The following is a 23,226-nucleotide window of genomic DNA, read 5'->3' on the forward strand; positions in this document are numbered from 1 at the left end:
TAGATTTTTCATTCATGCAATTTTAATTCATGCAAGTGTGTTCAATTTTTCTTTGATTTCATAAGTGGCAGAGGGCCCCTGCTCACTAAAGCCTTGTACAGTTGTCCTTTAACTCTTGCATTACTTTTTTTTTTCTTGTTCATGTATATTAGCTGTACAGTTATCATTTAAATGCTGCGTTTTATTTCGTCATGTATATTAGCTGTACATAACAAGCTATTTTGATTACTGTTGTTTTACATTAATTTTGTTATGCTTCTGTATATTAGGTGTACATAAATTGCTTTCAAGTTGATTGTAGATTAGTGATGCACATAGCCTTTTAATGACTAATGACATGATAGAATCATTTTGTCCTTCTGCTGAAGCAACAAGGATACTGGGTCTCATAGTCACTAGCTCATTGTTTGGTTATTGCATTTTATTTTGATTGAACTAGCTGTATATTTACACTTTTGTTTAAATACTAATTCCATGAATAACATGTTTTAAGTTCTTTTGAAGTGCTAAGTTTTGGAAGTTACCATTAGGGACATAGGCCTTGTCTTGAAATCTTTATCCATACTTGTCCTTTAAAAGTATTCTTAAGACCTTAGAATAGGATTTTCATTTGCATTAAACACTTTAGAAAACCAACAAGAACAAAACTCCAAAAACAACATAAACTATAAAACAACGAAGTAAGAGAAAGGTTAACTAAGCACATATGGTGCACCACACTTCATCAGTTTACGATACCCGGATTGTTAATTTATGTAGAGCAATTTAAGACGTTAAATTGACTAGACATTTTGGCGCCGTTGCCGGGGAAGTGTAATTAAGAGACCTTATTTCTTACATCTGAAAAAAAAAAAAAATAAATAAATAAATAAATAAATTCTTGAGTATGCTCTCCTCTTGCACCTTGTGTGATTTGGAGGATCAGAAAAATGATTGTTATGTAAAAAAAAAGAGTTAATAATTCTTGAGTATGCTCTCCTCTTGCACTTTGTGTGATCTGGAGGATCAGAAAAAGAATTGTTATGTAAAAAAAAAAAAAAAAAAAAAAAAAAGGAGACAAAATAAACTTCAACATTCCAATTGATTCAAAAAAAAAAAAATGAAACTCAACTGCTTTGATAGGTTCAGATTGTCCAAAATTGTCTGGTTATGCTTTGTAGTGGTCTTCAAAACACTGTATCCTGTTTTAATAAGGTTTTGCAACTTAGCTGCGGAAACTGCCCTGATTCCGCAGCTAGCTGAGAATTCCGCAGCTGTTTCAAGGTTTAGCAGGTTACAAGCGTCCAATGAAGAAATCGACCACATGGGCATCTCCAGAATCGTCATGACATGGATCCTATCCTAGTCACTCAGCTCAGATCGATGAAAAACCAGCCTAGGACCTCAGTCAAAGTCCTGTTTTTAGCATGTTTTTCTTGAAGTATTTGCTGCTTGAAATTGAAAATCATTAATCTTTTTTATAAAATTTTACAATTTCAGAGAAGAAAAAGAAAAAAAAAAAAAAAAAGCAATCTATGGCTATCTCCATTCATAGTTTTCACTGTGGCTTCAATAAAAAATCTGCTTCCCTGTTCAAGCTTTGGCCTGAAACAAACCTGCAAGAACATTTAAGAAAAAAATAGGTCAAATTGCATGGACTGCTGTGTTAAAATAAAAACTCTGTGTTTTTGGGATTTGGTTGGACTCTTACTGATATGGCTTTCAAAGAAAGGATATGAAGGATTAATTGGATATCTTGTAGAATATAATAACAATGAGCCAAGGAAAACGATTAATTTTAATGAGTTTGAAATTTTTGAGAATCTAAGAGAAGATGAACTCTGTATGAGAGATTCTCTTGCTGCTGTTCGCATTACTACTGAGGCAGCAGCAAGATTCAAGTTGCATTTCAAGAAAACTCATTTAAATTAAGAGTAAAGACATTTGAATCAGCCGGCAATTGTCTAACCAAAGAAGAAACTTTTGAAGTGATCACTGTCCTTAAGATTTAAAAGGCATTTCGGTAACACCATAAAAAGAAGTAGATTGTTGCAGTCAGGCGTATACCGTACAAATTCTGCGATTGGAAGGCTTGTGAAGAATTTTTTTTTAGCATCTCCTTCCCTGACTGATTCATTTGTTATTGACTGCATCTGAAAACAATTTTTCCCCCTCTGAGATTTATCTTAAGGCCGAATTCAAATTCATAAAAGGCAGAACAGTGAGAACAGTTAACTCAGGAAAAACATAAACAGCAAAAAAACGTCAAACTTCAAACGTTCGATTTGCCCAAACAGAGGCGAATTTCAAGAAAATAAAACATGGGTTTTTTTGCCAGGTGGGTTAATTAGATAACCCAGAAACCGTTTGAAGAAATTTGTGGCGGTCTGGGAGAAATCTTCGGTTCTTTGGAGCCCATTTTTGTCTGCCGCGCGTGAAAAAAAACAGAACTTTCAATTAAATGAGCGGACAGTGATTTAATTCGGCTCTGTGCTGGCACCTACTCTACCTCTCCCACGTCTTCCACCCTTTTCCACCACGTCTTCTGCCCTTCTGTCACCCGTTTGCAATCCAACACATGTTTAATAACAGTCTGAATTGAACACGGCACGCTTTGGTTGTGTGAGATAACACGTCTTCCGCCACCCGTCTTCCATTTTTAACTCAAACTCGCCCACGTCTCCCACCATGCCTCATAACTTCCGTCTTTTACTCATACTTCATTATGCCAAGGTGGATGCCGTGGTTTGTTTGGTTGAATCCGTGAATGGTTTCTTCAGGCAGTTTCATGTTACATATGTGGACACTGTGTCAAACCTTCTCCATTCCCCGCTAACACAACTGTTATCACTTCACGTGCTTTTGCTGAAAAAGTTAATTCGTCAACACCTTAACTTTCTTTTGGCTGATGCTATAAACTATTAATGTCACACACAAACAATCTGAATCAGTGTTCAATTGATTTGTATTATATGAATATCAAAAGGCATGCGATGATATAAAATCCGTCAGCACATGAAACAAAATGCAGCAAAAGAGTAAGTACCTTGGTTTGCTCCATATGCCACTGCAATTCACAGGGTTCCTACATGCAAACAATGAAGAAGATAACTTGAAACTGATGGTTGACTGTTGCAGCCATTTTCCGCAGCTGATTCAACTTTCCGCAGCTGGCTCAATTTTCCGCAGCTGGCTCAATTTTCCGCAGCTGTTTTGTTAAACTCTAGGTTGCAGGTGTCATCAAGCAAAACAAACCACATGGGTAGCTAGGGGAATGTCAGTACATGGATGGTGTCCTATTCATTCGATCAAATTTGATGAAAAGACCCCGGTCAAAGGGAAGTCAAGTTGAGTGTTTTCACTGAGTCGCCACATTGAGTCGATGCATGTCAAGAAAAAAAAATAATAATTTTGAATCAATGAAATGAATAAGTTATTTTCTCACTTTTCTGAAGGTATTGATTAATTTTGGACTGATGATGAAAGATAAATGGCTAACTTTTTATTCAAGATTTTTAGCTACAGAAACTGTGCACATTCCGCAGCTAAAGTCCAATTCCGCAGTTGTTCTCCAATTCCGCAGCTAGAAAAACCTCATTGTTCAAATCAGCCTAACTTTTTCATACAAAATCAGATTTTGATGATTTAAGTACCATTGGAAAGATCTCAACAAGATCTACACAAAGAGAAATCCATCATTTGAGTTTGAAATGGCAAATAATGAAATAAATTGCTGAAAAGAAGCAACATCAACTTGAGGCACTAATTCCAAATCAGGTATAAATTCTTTTGATCTTTCCTTTGAGAACTTGTTTCACTAATACAAATTCTTAGTTTTTGTGGTAAATATCATAACTAGAGAGATTAGCCATCTCTCTCCTTTGATAATCTTACATTCCATTGCAAAAGAAGTATTAGTTTTTTTTGCAGGTTCTAGGAGGAAGGACAAATGACTACAAGAGAATGGTGTCTCTCTAAGAGACCAATTTGTTTCATAAAAGGATGATCAGCAACAAAGAGGAAATATGCTGATGAAAAATCAGATCTAAACACTTGAAAAAAAAACTTTCAGATACTATTGTCTCCATCACATCCATACTTCATAATAAACCATTCACCTCATTCCACTCCATACTTTCCACTTACATTCACATACACTTTCCATCTCTTTTTGTCCATTCATAACCCACAAATAAAAGCAAGAGGCTCATTCATATGCTTATTTCCCATTACCATTTCTACTCTCCATTGCCATCTTCTATTTTCATCTTCCATTTCCTGTCATTTTCATTCCGCAAATAAGCCCTGCTTCAATGCAAATTATTGAGTCCATAGTCCTTTGAGTCTAAGTTCTTTGTAAAAACACCTTGAGGCTTGCATGCCTTAATGGCAAGTCCTCATGCTGACAAACAATGGGAATACATTAATGTCCCTTGTTCGTTAGATCTTCTAGGTGACTCGACATCAGCAAATTCATTCGTACCTAGCAAGATGTGTTTGGGCATCTTAACTCTCATTGTCATCAATGGTGAGAGTTCTCGTGTTGACTAGTGGCATCCATTAATGGCCACTAAGCCAACAATTTCCTACTATGTTCGACATCAGAACATCTTTTCACATAGTAGGAATTGTGCCAATGAGTTTTGAAGACATGAAGACTATTATTTTCAGCATTTTGGAGCAGATTCAACAAGTTTTAGTAGAAGCAATAAAAAGTCATCTTATCTCTCTATCCATGACTCCTCTTGTTCAGCCACTTGAAGAAGAATATGATCAGAAATTTTCAGCCACTACACATACAACTCATCCATTCCAAAGGGTAAGTGAAGGTACGGCATTTTCTAACTTTTGACCATAGAATTCCATAAAAAGCTAGAATGATAATTGTTGGAAAAACATTTCTCTTCCTCATTTCATAAAATTGCCAATACCATCAGTTGGGGGGGGGGAATACATTCATATTCATATCTTGCCATGTCCATATCATATTCAAGAGCTCACATACTTCCAACATATATTAATTATTACATTGCTATTATGAGCATATAATGGCTTTTGAAAAAGTGCTTAAAGGATAAATTGGATACAAACGAAATCATGGTTGTCACACAAGAACCAACCATCATGCAATCCAATAAAGATATACTTTGCAACAATAATCAAAATATCATTATGCAAAGTTCAAAGATCAAAATAGAAGGCAACAACAAAAAAAAAAAATGGTTGTAACACAAGAACCAACCATGTTGCAATTCAAGTGAAACACTTTGCAGAAATATGAAGTTATCAAATGATATCATGCAAAGTTAAGCCAAAGCTCAAGGATCAAAAGAGTTAATGTAATATATATTGCATGAGGACATGCAATAGCTTCAGTTGGGGGGTATGTTGAGTCTTGAAAATGTCATTCATTTCCATTACACTTTCACTATTATGTCCATTATATCACCTCCATTTCACTACTATGTCACCACATTCATCCCACTTTCATTATCATTGGGCCACCTTTATGTTTTTCCAATCTTTATTATTTCTAAGCCTTTTAAGTGAATTTGTGGTTAAACATTAGAAAATAATGTGCATATGCTTATACCTAACAAATGGGTTGAGATTGTTGACATGTGTAGGTTGAAAGGAGGCTTCTAGAAGACCCTTATGTGGCACTCTAAGGCCAAATTCGAATTTGGTTGGAAAGAATCATGGGATCATGAGGATATGTGTCACATCTCCTAATTGTATTGTAACTCTAAAAAGACATGTGTCTTATCAGTTCCTATTTTGGTTAGGACTCTAGAGGTAGAGGGAGAGATTCATGGACTATCATTAATGAGATGGCTCTCATCTTTTTGTATAAATAGGAGATATTTCTCCTTCATTTGTTAGTTTTTAGTCCCTGGTTCTTAAGTTTGTAATTCTTCCTTGATGGCCTTTGAAAGCTTTGGAGAACTTTGTTTTACTTTGTACTTTTGAAGAAATTGAATAAATCTTTGATGTTCTCAACATGGAAGGAGATGTGAAGTAGATGTCATGCAGCATATTAGAATGTAAGGTAGAGTAGATTTCATTTTGTAAATATTGTTTTGTAGAATGTAAGGTAGAGTAGATTTCATTTTGTCAATTTTGCTTTGATTTCATTATGTTATTTGATTGCTTTCAAGTTTGATAGATTAGATTTTTCATTCATGCAATTTTAATTCATGCAAGTGTGTTCAATTTTGCTTTGATTTCATAAGTGGCAGAGGGCCCCTGCTCACTAAAGCTTGTACAGTTGTCCTTTAACTCTTGCATTACTTTTTTTTTTCTTGTTCATGTATATTAGCTGTACAGTTGTCATTTAAATGTTGTGTTTTATCTCATCATGTATATTAGCTGTACATAACAAGTTGTTTTGATTACTATTGTTTTACATTAATTTTGTTATGCTTCTGTATATTAGTTGTACATAAATTGCTTTCAAGTTGATTGTAGATTAGTGATGCACATAGCCTTTTAATGACTAATGACATGATAGAATCATCTTGTCCTTCTGTTGAAGCAACAAAGATACTGGGTCTCATAGTCACTAACTCATTGTTTGGTTATTGCATTTTATTTTGATTGAACTAGCTGTATATTTACACTTTTGTTTAAATACTAATTCCATCAATAACATGTTTTAAGTTCTTTTGAAGTGCTAAGTTTTGGAAGTTACCATTAGGGACATAGGCCTTGTCTTGAAATCTTTATCCATACTTGTCCTTTAAAAGTATTCTTAAGACCTTAGAATAGGATTTCCATTTGCATTAAACACTTTAGAAAACCAACAAGAACAAAACTCCAAAAACAACATAAACTATAAAACAACGAAGTAAGAGAAAGGTTAACTAAGCACATATGGTGCACCACACTTCATCAGTTTACGATACCCGGATTGATAATTTATGTAGAGCAATTTAAGACGTTAAATTGACTAGACAAGATGATCCATTAAATGAGGGAAGGGAAAGTTTACTCACCTTGCATATTAAATCGGAATTGGGTTGTCCCTTGGGTTTGTTTCTGAATCTAAAATTATTGTATTCATTGAAGGTCATAGCAGCTCACGCGTTTTCTTCTAGCGCTGCATATTCATGGAAATAACCATTTAACAGTTTGTTTGTCTCAACAACTTCTTGGTTCGTCGCAACTTGATTATTCGTGAATTGAGGAAGCAACGGTCAATGATTCCTTTTGTTGGTTTCTTTGGTGTTAAGAGGACTAGGGTTATGATTTCCCCTTCCTTCCATGTTAGTCTTGTTGTTGTAAGTAATATTTTCATTATCTATAAGATGACTCAACAGTTGAGCAAGTTGTTGTTGATGTTGGACCAAGGTGTACATTATCTGTTGTCCTTGTTGTTGCCTCTGTAATATTAAATTTGGCCCTATAATATTAAATTTGAGATTTCTACCTACCCATGTATTGGTACATGTAAGAGATCCTTGGTGTTTGGATCTCCTCGTTCCTCCTTACCTTCCATGGCTTTCCTGCAATTACCCTTATTCTTTCTAACTGTAACGTTACTCGTATCTTCCAGAAACATGCACCAAACTCACATACTAGCAAGATTCCAGTGCTGTAATACCCTATAACAATCAAGGACTATTTTTCTAACTTAAAAAAACAAAATAAAACTACTTCGACTCTTTTTTTGGATGACATAAATAATTCATGCAAAATATGTACATATAAATAAACATTAAAATTTTAAAGGGAATCTTCCATTCAAAAATGTAATTTTAATCATTCCAAAGTAATGGCGTAGTTCCAAATTCCTTGGTAAATTCGACTAAGTTTATTTTTATTCTAGTAATGGTCCCCAATTCGAAATTTGTCCTATCTTCTATCAATGCCACAATCCTAAATATATATGGATATAATAGTCGACTTGCATCAAGACAAACTGTAGCCAAACCCCCTTTGGGACAGTAGTCACTCTCCTCGGGATCGTCTCCGGAATTTGACTCAAATCACTGTAATGCTTACCCTCGAACCCCCACATAACCCTTCAAGAACTTCGATTCTGTCAAATGGTACAGGGAGTCTTGCATATCTTTGATTTGACCCAAAAGTTTCCATTTTCTCCAGTCTAAGAGTCTGGTTGCTGCAAATGATAAGGTGTGATCCCAATGCCGTCGAAATGCCCAGCAACAAGAAAGTTGTTTCATCAACCTAATCCCACACGTTTCCTCAGCCAAAGATCCACGCTTCAACGCCACAAGAAACATGACATCAAGATTCAGAATTACCGACAAAATTTCCGATTTTGGGCCATAAATTTGAAATTCACTGTAGAACCCAGTGTCAAGATTAATCTAGAGCGTCTCAGGGTTTTGTTTGCTCCAGATTCGGAACCCTATTTTGGCCAGATCCCTTGGGAAGATGCCATAATTGGGTTCGAACTTCCTTTTTGATTGTTCTAGGGTGGACTTTAATCCAACTTGACCGCTTCAGAGTCGAAAGATCCTGTCTTGTGCCCAAAACCAAAAAAACAGAGAACTCATGAAGAAGAATCACACAGCGATAAAACCATATGCACAACAAATTAACACACAAAACAAAACTGGCAGAAAAGGCAGAGAGCCATCATGTGGTCTCTCATGCTCATCTAATTCTCTCTTATATTCAAATAACGTAATAATACATTTAAATACATGAGTAAGTGGTCTTAATATAGTGCATCTATCTTAAACTCTCTTGGTTGAGACAATTTCTCAACTTACACACTAATTTAGGAGAGCTAGTTGGAAAGAATCTCTCATCCAAACTAGTCTCCTTAGTTTGAGGAATTCTCATGATTTTATTTATTTAATTTAATAATTGGATTTATTACAAGAGAGTGAGGCTAACATTCCCCCCCCCCAATGATAAATCCAAAACGAACAAGGAACCATCTTCCAAGTTCTCAAGTTGATCCTCAAAAAACATTTCCCTGGAAAACCACCAAAGTTGGATGCTGAAAAAACTCAAATTTGAAGAGAACATGAATCAGCTGCATGCCTGATTCATCTCTAAATGTCGCTTGACAACTCCATCACGTGCCACGCTGCAAAAGGATCCATCTGTCCTTTGCTTGAAAACAACATCCGGTGTCCACTGACACAATTTGATGAACGCCCACTGGTGTATTTTCTGATGATGATCGCCCACTGGCTGACGAAGATGCCCAATCGCTGATTTGAAGATGCCCACTGGCTGATTCGCTGATGTTGTCGAGACTTTTAGTCTAACAACCACTTGTTAATTTCATTGACATTTCCCCCCTTTGTCAGCGGAAAGGAGAGGCAATATTCTCCAAATTATATCTAAACTTCCCCCCTATAGGTGTAAGAGAGTTTCACTGTTGTACTCCCCCGTTCAACTGAATGAGAGTACCGTCTTCATTTTCGCTGCAATATGTGTGAGTGAATCCGATTGTAAAACTTGTACAATCTTATGGTTGTGGATGACCATTCCCATGGATCAATCCATGAATAATCAATCTTTAATCTGGCAGGTTGGTCTTGTTTGTAGCATTTCTCTGATGAATGATTCTGCTTGCCACAATGGTGACAAGGATGGAGATCGAAACACTGATCTTCCAGATGACCAGTTCTTTGACAATGAGAACATGTCGGTTTGTCTACAACTTGAGTTTGTGTGCATTTCTGTTTGTCTGCAACTTCAGTTTGTGTGCATTGACGTTGGTCTGCAAGTTGCTGAGAACTTGCTGAGGTGATTTTTTCAAGTAATCTAGCACTGACGAACTGAATGGGCTTTGAATAATCAGGGATATGTAAGTTGTCGTTATCTTTGACATATCCTAAGCCGCGTCGATTTCGATTACTTTGAATTTCTTCCCATGGCTTGATGATGGGTTTGGAAGAAATTTGAACTGGAACAACTTCAACACTTGAAGCTGGTTGGATGAATGAAGTCAAATGATCAGCTGTCTCTGGATTGGTCAAAGACTTGGAAGCAACACGCTTCTCTTGCAACTCATTTCTCTGCAGTTGCGACTCCAGTTGAAGGAACTCAATCGTTTCATGTGCATGTTGAATATGCACTTGAATGTTAGCAAGAATGGTTTTGCTGATGTGCACCATATCACCGACTAATGATAACATTAAATTGTTGATAATTTGGGACAACTGAATGTGTGTCGCCAGGTTGTCTTGCTTACTTTGAAGTCAGGCTCGCTTGTCGTAGAAATCGTGCTTGAAAAAATTGCTCACTTGAGTCGATCACTGAAATGACACGCTCGCTTGTACTGGTTGTTGATCGCTGATGCTTTTAAACACTTGCTTGAACTACTGATTGTACACTTGCTTAATGATGATCACTTTGCTTGAATGAAACGTTATGAATGTTTTAATGAACTTTACACAGGCTCGCTTGTTGTGCACTAAAATGTGGTACTTGATTTGGTTACTTGACACGCTCGCTTGCTTTGTTGTTTGAATGACACACTCGCTTTAAACACTGGCTTGATTTGATGCTCACTTGAACTTGCTTGATTGATTACTGACACTTGTGATTTCTTGAATGTACTCACAGAATGTGATGATTTATAAAAATAAAATAAAAAAAATGAAAGGGTGTCGAACACTGTCGAAAATGCACCCAAGATACAAATGACAAGTTCAATCTTGATGACTCAATTGAAGACTTACTTGACTTAATGTATTCACCTTAACAAATTAAATTAGGGTGTCGGTTACAACCGAGAATGCACCCGTACAATTCAGTTAAAAGAATTTTTATCTGCAAGTGATACAAAAAGTGTTGATGTTGTTGATATTGTCTTCGCTTGAAATGCTTGATTTTGTAACGTCCTTAACTTGATGGCGTGAATTCGCTATTGTGAGATGTTGTTGCAGAATATTACTTTTATCAAGTTGATGATGTGACGCTTTGCGCTTATGAACTTAATTGATTATGGGAGCTTTGATTTCAGGAGCTTGATCGATGACTTGTATATGTAAACTTTCTTATGTGCATGTAGTTGTTTTGTTTAAGCATAATAAAGAGAGTGTTTTACAAATTCGAATCAAATCATGCAAGCACATTCATGACATAGAGTGTACCTATGATCCCCTTATTCAATTTCGGGCAGATCTAGGACACGATCACCACAAAAAGATAGGTTTTTATTAACCTTCAAGATACATCGTCATGACAATGTCTTCAATGAGGCGTCTCAAGCACAGACTAAGAACTCCTTGGCGTCAAATTGTTTTCAAAAAACTGACTCTAAAAACAATGATAATGCCAAGATCTAGCGTCAAAGTTAACTTTATTATCTATTTTACCTCTCTTTCACATCAACTCTCACCTTCACACAATCGTGAATGAAATTTCTCCAACAATGAGAATGCCAAGCTCATAGATTCTTGAAGCAATTTGTCTTCAAAAAATAAAATAAAAACTTTTCAAACCTCCTAGAATTACAACCTTATCACTCCAAATACACAAAAATCATTTCACCTTATTACAAAAAATAAAATAAAAAATCCCAAAATTCAACTTATCACTCCCAATATCACTTACCACTCCAAAAGAAAAAACTTTATGATAAACACTTATCTCTCCAAATACAAATTGTTGTCGCTTCTTCTTATTTGTGCACAGGCTGTGGCAGCAGATGATACTCAAATCTAGTTCTTTGTTGTGTGGAATTTCTTGAACCTACAAAGGCCCACACATAGGCACGAGTGTTATCGTTGAAGTTGATCAACAGCGAAGTGACTCCCTTAGCATTCTTGGCACAATGTGCATAAGCGCGTACATATTCTGATCCTTCTGAAGTTGTGTCCAGAACACGTGTTCCCATCAATCGATGCCAAAGAAGTGCACTGTAATAATCAGAATTAGGTGAGAAATCGGTCGTGTTTAAAAGGCCATAGTTACCACCAATCAAGCTCTGTCTGCAGTAAGACGTTGTATTTAACTTCGCTAACATGCCAAGTTGATCTAAATACCAGAAACTAAATACAAAAGCATTGGTGACACCCCCGTGGCCACTGTTATAAGCTCCACCTGAGAAAGATAATACATCTCTACGCAGTGTTGGAGCCCATATATCTAGGCCCCAGGAAGGAAGAAGAAGTCCCCTTGTTCAAGACAAACATCAGAAGGCAATAGGACTTTCGGTTTTTCAACAGTATGAATTAAGAACCAATCGCAGTCTTCTGCCCGGGGTCATCACGGACGAGTCTAGGTCTGTGAATGAGTTGCGAGAAGCAGGTGATGATTTTGGGAAGAAAGCCTCTGTGATTGGGGATGGAAGGCATCCGAATCAACCACACAACAGTATGTTCAATAATGAACAGCATGAGAACTGTAAATCCAGGAAGATCTGTGAGACGCTGCTAGAGGATTCACCGAATAACTCTAGTGAATTTTCAACCCCCATAATGATTCATGAATATCAAAATAAGTAGCATTATGTGATAGCTGGAAAGAATACAACGATGCGCCAAAAAAAGACCTTGCACCCTCAAGCAATGGCCACACAACTGACTTTAATGACGATCGTAGTGAGATGATCGATTCTGATTCAGAAAGCTCTATAGTTTGTTGTCTTCAAGCATTAAAGCTCAAAGGAAAATTGCCTCTGAAAAAACCAAATCTAAAGAAAATCTCCAAGGCAGCTACGTTTCACCGTGGCTAGAATGACCTCGAATGTGTCTTTTTTTCAAGTGCTACAGGCTGCAGAGTCCTGAAAATTGATTGGAATATGTTGCGCTATTCAACATCAATGTTCCAATCTACACAAACAGTCTGTTATAGATCCATGCTTCTCTATGATCCATATAGCTCTATGATATGTAGAATTTGACACTAAAAGTTTTAATGGCACAAAGAGATATTTGCAGCTTCCATCGAACTCCTACGCACTCCTTATTCCATGCAACAATAGTTCAGGTTTCAATTCCTATGAAAACATACAACAGTCAAATCCAACAGCCTGCACAACATTCCATTGTAATTATGTCGTAAGGCGTTCCTCTGGGAAGGACTCCCCTCCAGTGCCACTCTGTACCTTCCTACGCCATTGATTTCGTTGTTAGATGATGGAATTAATATTCACGGTTTGATTCGAAGTGTTCGATTCATTATCCCTGGTCGCGCATCGCATCTGGCATCTGGCCGCGGCGCAAGAAAGGATCGCATCTGGCATCTGGCCGCGGCGCAAGAAAGGAGCGTTTACACGTAATTGGCTGAGGTACGTGGCTCCCTTGGAATGCTTTACGGGGAGACCTAGTCCACTCAATGGCCTTCGCATCACAATTGATCCCATCCCATTTCAGAGTAATCAACCGATCCATATTTCCATTAATTCCTCTAATTTCTCTGCCCATTTCTGGGTTTACTTTCGATTTACTTTCATCCATAGGCGGGTTTCATATATCTCATCTTACTTTCATTGAGCTCCTCCTCTCATCATCGAATCCATCGGTGGGGTGGAGTTGTTGCTACACTAGTGAATAATATGAAGGCTACAATAACCCAACAATGACCAGAAAACTATCAGGTATTTATTGTTTTTTTAGAGTGCTAGATTACTGTTTTTCTGTGATGATCTGCTTTCACTGGTTTTTTAAGCAGAGTTTCCTGTTTTTTGCAATGACCCGCTTTCACTTTTTTCTTTTTCTTTTTTTGGCAAAAGGCTTTCCTGTCTTTTTGAATATATGATTTCACTCGCTTTTTGCAGGCTCTTTTACCCAATTTAAAATTAGTGCGTAAGGAAGAAAGAAACATTCTAAACATACCAGTGATCTGCTGGCTCTCTAATTTTTAAGGCCTCTCTTTCTTTTAAGTTGTAAACTAGTAAGGAAAAGAGAAACGTTTTAATTAAATAGATGGATATATGATCTGCACCAAGTAAAGCGTATTCGAATTGCATCAATCAGGCTTAATCATATCAAGTAGCAGCAGCAACGTTGAGGAGAGGATAGGAGCGATGGGTAGCAGCTTGGATTTTAATGTTAATGGTGATAGTTGAAGTTCCAGGGACCACATCTACTGTAACAGAGGTAGTTGATGAAGTAGGATATTCAGTACGCCAGCTAAAGGCTCTTGTAGCTCCTTCTGCGCCCTCTCCAGGCCATAATGGTCATCCTCCAATACCAAAAGTCTCCGATGAAATCAATGAGTGAAGGGAAAAGTAAACACCAATGTCATTACATATTCCTTCGATATATCAACTGTTTTGGAGTAAGTTAGTAATAAGATAAGTTAGTAACAGTTTTTACAGATGGATGGCAGATTTCCAAGGGATGAAGGTTGATGTAAGGGTTTTTTAATTAATAATAAGTAATTTGACAGAATTGTTTATTCATATGAAGAGAGTTTATGAATTGAAGCATTTTGTAGTAATTTTCATTTCAGTATGATTGAATTTCTAGTATTTGAATACTTTTATATCAATGCCATTGATTTATTTCTATGAAATTTCAATATACATGATGCCTAGATCGTGGTAAAATTCTAATTGGCATATAATTTCTGCACCATAAGCTTTACTGCATTGACTCTGATGAAGTCTTTTATGATAAATTCGCGCGCAGCTTATAAATTAGTAAATTTAATCGATAGAATAATATTATGATAATAATACAATTTTAAAATTGTATTCAAATTGATGCATAAGGATTTTCTCATGGTTAATAAATTCTCTGGTTTCATTTTCTACTGCATTTCTTTCCATGGAATTATAAAGTGTTTTAGGATCACCGTAGCAATGAAAGGACGTCTTCGTACTGAAAGGATTGATCTCATGAGACTACAATATTGTTTGGTGCAGCATAATATCAAAGTAGCTAATCGTAATACAGTTGAGCAATGGGATGGATACAGAATACCATATAATGTGACAACTTAATAGAGTTGAGTTGTAATGTGACAACTTAATAGAGTTGAGTTGATTAATTAATAGTGAAAAATAAATAATTTAAGATAATATTTTCCTATCTTTAATGTTTTGAAATATTAAAATATTCTTGAATTTATGAATTATTATTATTATTTTTAAGCCACGTTCATATGAGAGTTAGTAATAATAATATATATTTTTTATTATCTTACTCTAAAATGAAATAAGACATTCAAGGTGTTCCTTGTAACATAGATATAAACAAAACATCTAAAGAAAAGTAATTTCACAATGATCCAGTCCAAGAAAACAAGGTTTTCCACAAACCAATTAAGCCTTTCAACTTTTTTGGCTTATTTTCTTATATCAAACATTTGTGCAGGGTTTCAACCAATTAACATTTCATTTTGTATGTATTTACAAATCAATGATTTTGGGATCAAATCCCACAAAGCAATTCTATACCTGCTCTTCAAATTCCTTCAAGCTTTTGAAAGTAAAACCAATGAATTATCAATATAATTTTACTATAATAAAAAACAATTAGAAAGCCTTTAGCCAGCGCAACATCTCTTCTAGAAAAATTCAACAATTCCAATTTAATAATCCTATCGGCCTCTCTTTGTACCTTTTGGGACAATTGCTAGTGAATAATATGAAGGCTACAATAACCCAACAATGACCAGAAAACTATCAGGTATTTATTGTTTTTTTAGAGTGCTAGATTTATGGATCTGCCTGTGTTTTTGAATTTTGTTGATCCATCTCTTTTTCTTATATTAATTCATCTATCCATCTCTGTAGGGAAAAATACAACGAGAGGCTCCACTCATCGATGGAAGCCAACGCTGGAACAAAAAACTGTACTTGAATCTATTCATAAAAGCGGCATTCATTCACCAAGAGGATTACCAAACATTTGCAGCAGTATAGCAAAGTTGAAAATAAAAGTTCTGTCTACAAGTATTTGATTCTAATTTGGAAGCATTGCCAACATAGCGGGAATCATTACGCATTCAAACGCTGATTATGTCTGAAATAGGCAAATTGCAAATTTGTTTTGTGAAGGTCTTGGAGAAAGGGGATAGCTATGAGGTTCAATACACACATTTTATCAATTTGCTTGACTTATCATTCTGCTTCCACATACTGTCTGTTTTAGCATTCTATTCGATTAGAAGAGAATTCTTGCCCATGTATACATTGCTAATTTGTAATAATATAATGCATCTTTGATTCAATTGGTGAGGTCGACGGAATGTTAAGCCAACCACCTTACCTCCATTCTCGCTACAGTTTTCCGCATTCCTATACCATAAGTTAAGGGGTGACACTATGTGCAATTCCAGGGACTGGGCAAATAAATGCCCCTTGGATTTGGCACCTACGGAAAGGAAATCCTCTCTTTGCAATGCAGTTACTTGGGGCATCTTTCTTTAAGAACTTCAAAAAAGAACCTCTCTGGTATTCAAATGAAGTATTCGAGTAAAATTAATAACAATACAGTAATCAAAAAAAATTCCTAGATGCTTTCTCCCATGAGATGAGTTTGCGAAAAAAAATATGCATCTAACAGTAACTATGCAAATAAGTAAATGATTGGAAAAAATGCCTTGCCTTCCACAATCCATCACTAGCCAAAATGAGAAATTTTGTGGTTGCATCTATGGTCGTGTCTCTCACATCTGGTTCTGAACTTAAATGAACTCGAGGTACATCTCCTAATATATCAAAAAAAAAACGCCATTAAGTATACAGTTTCCCCTGTGACCATTCAAATGTTACTCTTGAGCTAGACCATTAAGATAGAATTATAAAGTTACAAATCAAAAAATTATTTAAGTATGTTCTCATTAAAATTAATCTTTGCACAACATTTGTAGTGGTACCTGGCAGGAGTGTCACAAATCCACCCTTCTCGATGTTTTGGCGTTCAATACTTGGCTCATGATCAACAGTCAGCTCAATAGCAATGCCATTTTTACATATAACAGCCCTGGAATCCCCTGTATTTGCTACAAAGAGTTTTTTCCCATCAACTAAAATAGCAGTGACTGTTGTGGAGCCACCGGGCCCTAAATCAGCTGCCTTTGCTAAAATTTTCCCATCAGTCCGGTTGTATGCATTCTTGATGGCACTTTCTGGGTCTGTCCAGAACTTCGGCTCCATTATTATCAGAGATACTTGTCAGCATTAAAATACTTAATTAGCATTTTACACCATACGAAACTTTGAAAATAGCAAGTGACAACCAATACAACGAATGGCAGATCAGCTGTAAAAGCATTTTACTGGATGTGCATTAGAGTCAGAAATCTCATCTAATATACAATTTTATTTTCTAAAGAGTCATTTGAGAACCATCATATTTATATAAATGAAGGAAATTATCAAAAATGATAACGATTTGTCACAAACGCAATTTTTGCAATAAGGAAGCACTATTGCTTTATGCCATGACGTAATGCTACTATTGGACGTTTTTTCTTTGGATAGGTGCAAGAGACAAATGAACATATAAGTATAGGAAATATATGAACAGTTTAAGCTATTTGAAAAATAGTGGATTTACGCATGAAACATATTCAACTAGAAATATGATGGGGAAAAACAAGAAATTCATTATATGTGAGAAGTAAAATGTTGGAGAATCTTCGCCTTTGAGGTTTGAGAAATGGACATGGCAATATATTACAACTAGAAAAATCTTGTTCATTGATGTAGATCATTGTTACAATTAACAATATATATCATATGCCAAAGATAAAACACAGGAAATTAACCCATGAAGTCAAATGCAAGTAGAAACACCATAATAGAACCATTAGAGGAGAAAACGAAATTGTTTCACAAGTTACAATCAAGTTAGGAAATTGAGATAAACATATGCAATTTGGAAAATGGAAAGAAACTTTGAACCTGCTCCAATTTAATGTATAATTTTAATTTTTGATTGACTAGCGATTGCAAAACAATACATGTCACAATACAATCAACTATAAAATTTAAATAGATGTTGAATTTTGATTACAAGTATTCCCCATGATTCATAGATGGTAAACCAGGTAGACCATCAGCATTGATTACAAGTATTCCCCATGATTCATAGATGGTAAACCAGGTAGACCATCAGCATTGATTACAGTGCATAACCCCAAAGGAATTGTAAGAGTTGAACTTGTGACATCCCATTTCTGAGAAGTTCAATGTCTAACTCCAAGGCCAATCAAGCCAACCCCAGGGCTCAAAAATAAGATAATAAAAAATATATGCATTTGGTAACGAGGCGTGATACCTATCATCCAGCTCAGAAAGGATATAGGTTGGTAACAATTGAAATAGACTTACAAATTAGCTAATTTAGAGAGTTTCATTGTGGGCAAAATCAAGAATCTCATTCTAGATTACGATTTAAGTTGGGAATCAAACCCTACTCAACTAATGAAAGGACTGAAATTTGCTAAACCCCTTTCCAGCACTAATTTAAATATGTAGACTATAGATTGGTACTACCCAGGCACTCCCTAGGTGACATTATCAACCAGCGCATCAGTAGCTACAGAGTGATTGATACAGATGTGGATGCTTCTTCTCCCTCCTATACTTTTTACATCTATACCTAATGACAAGTAATGGGCACTTCCACAGTATGTTGTAACTAGTGTACTTTTGAGCCCCGTCGACCTCTCTTTTGGTAACCCACTGCCATTAATAAAACTAGTCTTATCTTATCTTCTGTCATCTGTTAATAGGAAATGGTACTGTAATATACAAACAATACTAAATAGCCAGGACTAACTCTCACCAATTTAGATCCTCATCTAGGTGAGCACTTAGTGTCTATACTTTCTTTTCTATATTTGAGGCCAATGTACATCAAGAAATTACACTGTACAATACAAGTATTCAAGAGACATTTGCTATCAATTCCATCTGAGCAACGACAATCTCAGTTACATACCATGAACCACGTAATCCAAATGTACATCAAGAAATTAAATTGTACAAAACAACTATTCAAGCGACACCTCCCATCAATTCCGTTTCAGCAAAAGCAATCTCGGCTATTTACCCTGAACCTCAAAATTTTGAGGACACGGTTCATGGTATACAACTGAGATCGCTGTTTGCTGAAATGGAATTAATGGAAGGTGTCACTTGAATAATTGTTTTGTACGATGTAATTTTTTGAGGTACAATGGCCTCAATAGCCATTGGGTTCTAGGCTTATTCTATATTACATCTTAAATATCGGAAGCAGGGTCCGATTTGACCCATATTTAATATCGGAAGCAGGATCCAATTTTACCCAGATCTATATACATAATAATAATAGTGGATTCAGTACCATCAAAATTGTGTAATAAAATAAATTTTGTTATTTTAATTTTTTATTAGTTTTTTTTAACAAATTTGGTTTTTATTTTATTTGTTATAGAGAGTAACTGTTTGAAATTGTTGGTGCATAATTAGCCCATGCCATACATTTCAATAATGAACATTGCATGCAGTTTTGTTAATAGTGTTTTTGTAATTCACTGTTAAACAATTAGAATTAACCATATGTAGTGGTAGTAGGCAAGACCTTTTTTCGCACCATTTATGACTGAATTTTTTCAAATTTTATGAAGAAAATTGATATTTAAAAGTCTCTTTCAAGAGGTTCTAGGGAATTTGTATTTGGAAAATATTATATCCATGGTTTATAAATTACTCACAAAAAGTTGATTCAAAGTAAAATTCCAATTTCTATTGTGATGGGTTAGAAATGGTTTTAACTATTGACTTTTGTATTTTAATTTTCCCCTAGCTTTTAAATACATTTCAAACTCTTTAATTGGCTTCATGGATTGTGAATGCTTAGAATTATTGACCTAAATATATGTATTATTAATGTCTTTTGCAAAACAACCCTTCACAACCACCATAAATAAAATAGACCCTAAAATCTTTGAACCCCACACAATATTTAAAATTTTTAAATCAGTAATATTATTAAATAAACTAATATCATTTTTTTTTGAGAAATTTAAATTTTATAAATTCTCAATATTACTTGCAGTTATTCTTAGCTGTAAAAATTTTACACATTTAGGGACGAAAGGCGCACTCATCATAAGTTTTACTTCATGAATTGGAATGTCAGTTTACCAAAAGAAAAATATAGTATTTTCTTGAGAATTTCACGACAGTAACAAGGTGCTCTACAGCCCAGTATTACATAGATGTTGTTACATATATATATGGAAATATCTAAAAAATAAATAAAATAGCATAGATCCATCTTAAACCCGGATCTCTCAAATACCAAGAGAGATCAAATAATAATAAAAATTTACACCTCAAGAAATTTGATCCCTCTCAGTACTTGATGAACCCAAATTTGATGAATCTACACTAGTTTTAATAAAACCCTTTAAAAAAATGTTTAAAAAATGTATTAAAACATCATCATTAACAAAATTGAATAAAGTTGATCAGTTCAAAAATTTACGAAAAAGGTTGAAATGCAATACAAAATCTTGCAAAAAGTCCAAGAAAATTTGAGATGACCATCCAAGGCACGAGCACTTCATACCTACCTCATTTAAAATGTTGTCAAAAAGATTTGATTGCAAGTAACATGGGACGCCATGTCCCAAATGTCCGTCAAAGATAGCAAAAAGCCCCAAATCATGATCTTCTACATGCCTATACTCTGCGACATGGTAGTCCTCCATATCATGCCTTGTTTTACCCTTCACTAAATGAAATCCATGAATTACTTTATTGTTTGGTAACTTGCAACGTCCTTTTCTTGTATCAGATGAGGATGGAGTGAAGCCAACTGCCGTATTGTTGCCACTTTAGCAGCCATTGTAGCCAGTCAAGCATTGATTACGGCAACATTCTCAATCATAAGACAGTCCATGGCTCTTAGTTGCTTCCCTCGAGTGAATATTGTTCATACCTCACAAAACTACGAGGGTTAGATCTATTCACCTAAAGTTAACTATGTTCTCATGGTTATCTGCCTTGCAATTGTCGTAGGATTCCGGGATGGAACACAATTTGGTAATGCATATGGTAAGAATATACGAATTTATATCTGACAACCGAATTTGGTAGTTTTTATCGATTCTTTTGAGTTTCCAAGGATAATTTTAGGTGTTTGGTGGTGCAGAGGTTGCAGTGGTTGGGGTCATGTTCATTACAACGTGCGTAGTAGCCTTGGTCATGCTTGTGGTTGGAACATGCATGTTTTTCTTATACTACCCTTCACTCTATTTTTTGCTATCTTTGAAGGCGTTTATCTATCATCTATATTGAAAAAGGTGCCACAGGGAGGTTGGTGTCCCTTCCTAATTGCAACAATTTTGGTCATGCTTGTGGTTTGGAACATGCATGTTTTTCTTATACTACCCTTCACTCTGTTTTTTGCTATCTTTGAAGGAGTTTATCTATCATCTGTATTGAATAAGGTGCCACAGGGTGGTTGGTGTCCCTTCGTCATTGCAACAATTTTTCTGACCATAATGTTCTCTTGGAAATAAGGAAGGTAGAAAAAGTATAAATATTTAGCACAGAGAAAACTCAGCATAGAAGGTTTGAATGGATTGATTGTTGGGATTAATTCACTTGTATCAGGAATTCATTTCTTTTGCAGTGACCTTATTTCTGACTTACCACCGATTATTGAGAATTATGTAAAGAATGTGGGGTTTCTACATGAAGTTCTTATCATTGTCACCATAAGAATGGTTCCAGTCAAGACAATACTTTTGTCGGAGAGATTTATGGTTCGAAAACTAGAGCCAAAAGGTGTATATAAATGTGTAGCCCAATATGGTTACAAAGATGCCCCAAACATTGAAGGCTCTGAATTTATCAGCGAGGTTTTTGAAAGCATAAAAGACTATCTCAAGCTTAGAGGAACTCATTCCTCCTCACATGACAGAAGTTATGCAAGCAGAAATACAGTGGAAGAAAGTAACTACTCTTAGATGAGGAATTGTAGTAGATTGAATTGGCAAAGAATACAGGGTTTGTGTATCTTCTAGGAAAAATCACATTGAAGACTAATAAGAGCGCTAGGCCTTTTGAAGGATTACTGATTGACAAGCTCTATAGGTTTCTCCAAAACAATTGCAGGTTGACTCTGTCTCCCTACAATATACCACCTGTGCATTTACTTCAAGTCAGAATGGTGCAAGAAATTTAGAGTTCGTTCACACAAAACTGTTAGAAGACAATGAAATTATAAGCTTTTACTCATAATAAAACTTTTAGGGCTGTAAAGTTCCTGATCACTCAAAAATAAGATATAATTTTGTACTATTGTTACTATTTTAATAGATTTATAAGATTTCAAAATGCAAAGTTCTGTTGAGATCAGAAGAAATAAGCATTGATTTTTTTACCATTTCTGCAATAAATCATGAATCATGTAGAGTGAACTGGTACATACATGTTTAATGTTTTGTGACTGGTGGAATAGAAAAAAATGATAACAGCTCATTACTTTTCAGTTTCAATCCTTATTTTACAGTAAGGCTCTTATCTTTTGATGAAATGCAGAGGCTGGTAAATTAAAATTTTCAAGAAATCCCAGGTAGAGTTTGTTAAGCGGGAATTTTAAATTTTAATAGTAACTCCTTTTTATCCTTTGTCCTCGGAAATTTGTACACTCTCGAGTTGTTTGGGGCTAAGTACCAGTTCATGTGTTACAGGCCCAAGCCACCAAACAACACTATTACGATGTTGGTCCCTTCAAATTCTGAATCTAAGAAGCCCCATAGGAGCAACAAAATGAAAATGATACCTAGAAAATCACTCTTCTTGCCTAAGCCACCAAAAGGCACCAATCCTAGTAAGGCTTAAGGAGGACCAACGATAATTATAAGGATTCCATGCTTCCACTATACTCTCTATTGCTTTATGATCCAATATGTTTCTCATCCTACCTTTCCATTTTGTTTTGAATGTGGAGTCTTTACAGCCTAAGCCCCTGTAGCAATATTCAAAATGTGGCTAGAGTTGCTTTACAATATCTGTAGATGACGGTATGCAAAATTGTTTTATTATTATTGTTTTGATTTAATGTTTCATTATGCATACTAAATCTTTTTTTCATATAAAACCAAATTTTAAATGTTTACTCATTTACAAATACTACAACAGATACCCCTTTTTCGGATTGATGTTTATGAGTAGTAGGCCAAAACTTGCCAAACACTTCAATTTCTTTTCCAAAATTTCAAAGATGCCCATTTGAAAAACCTTAACATAATGTACAAAAACACGTTCACATAAACAACAACTACTACATGGATAATGGATAACCTCTACTTGACATTAACTATAACTCATTATCATCCACCCATGCTTTCAAA

General features: G+C 35.4%; 1 protein-coding gene across 1 annotated transcript in view; it reads right to left on the reverse strand.

The window, feature by feature from the left end:
- The window catches only part of LOC149260416 (putative protein phosphatase 2C 44), a 52,690-nt gene extending 32,018 nt beyond the window's left edge, over nucleotides 1-20,672 (reverse strand). The window contains exons 1-2 of the mRNA XM_089458862.1: nucleotides 20,437-20,672; nucleotides 16,744-17,017 (exon numbers count right to left, since the gene is read on the reverse strand). Of these exons, the coding sequence (XP_089314988.1) occupies nucleotides 16,744-17,017; nucleotides 20,437-20,574 (412 nt within the window). The 5' untranslated portion in view covers nucleotides 20,575-20,672. The remainder of the gene's footprint in view (nucleotides 1-16,743; nucleotides 17,018-20,436) is intronic.
- Between the last annotated feature and the right edge of the window lie 2,554 nt (nucleotides 20,673-23,226).

Source organism: Pinus tabuliformis, chromosome 6 (genome assembly GCF_031772625.1).
Source record: "Pinus tabuliformis cultivar Carrire ecotype Pingquan chromosome 6, CPIR1, whole genome shotgun sequence".
Taxonomy (NCBI): Eukaryota; Viridiplantae; Streptophyta; class Pinopsida; order Pinales; family Pinaceae; genus Pinus; species Pinus tabuliformis.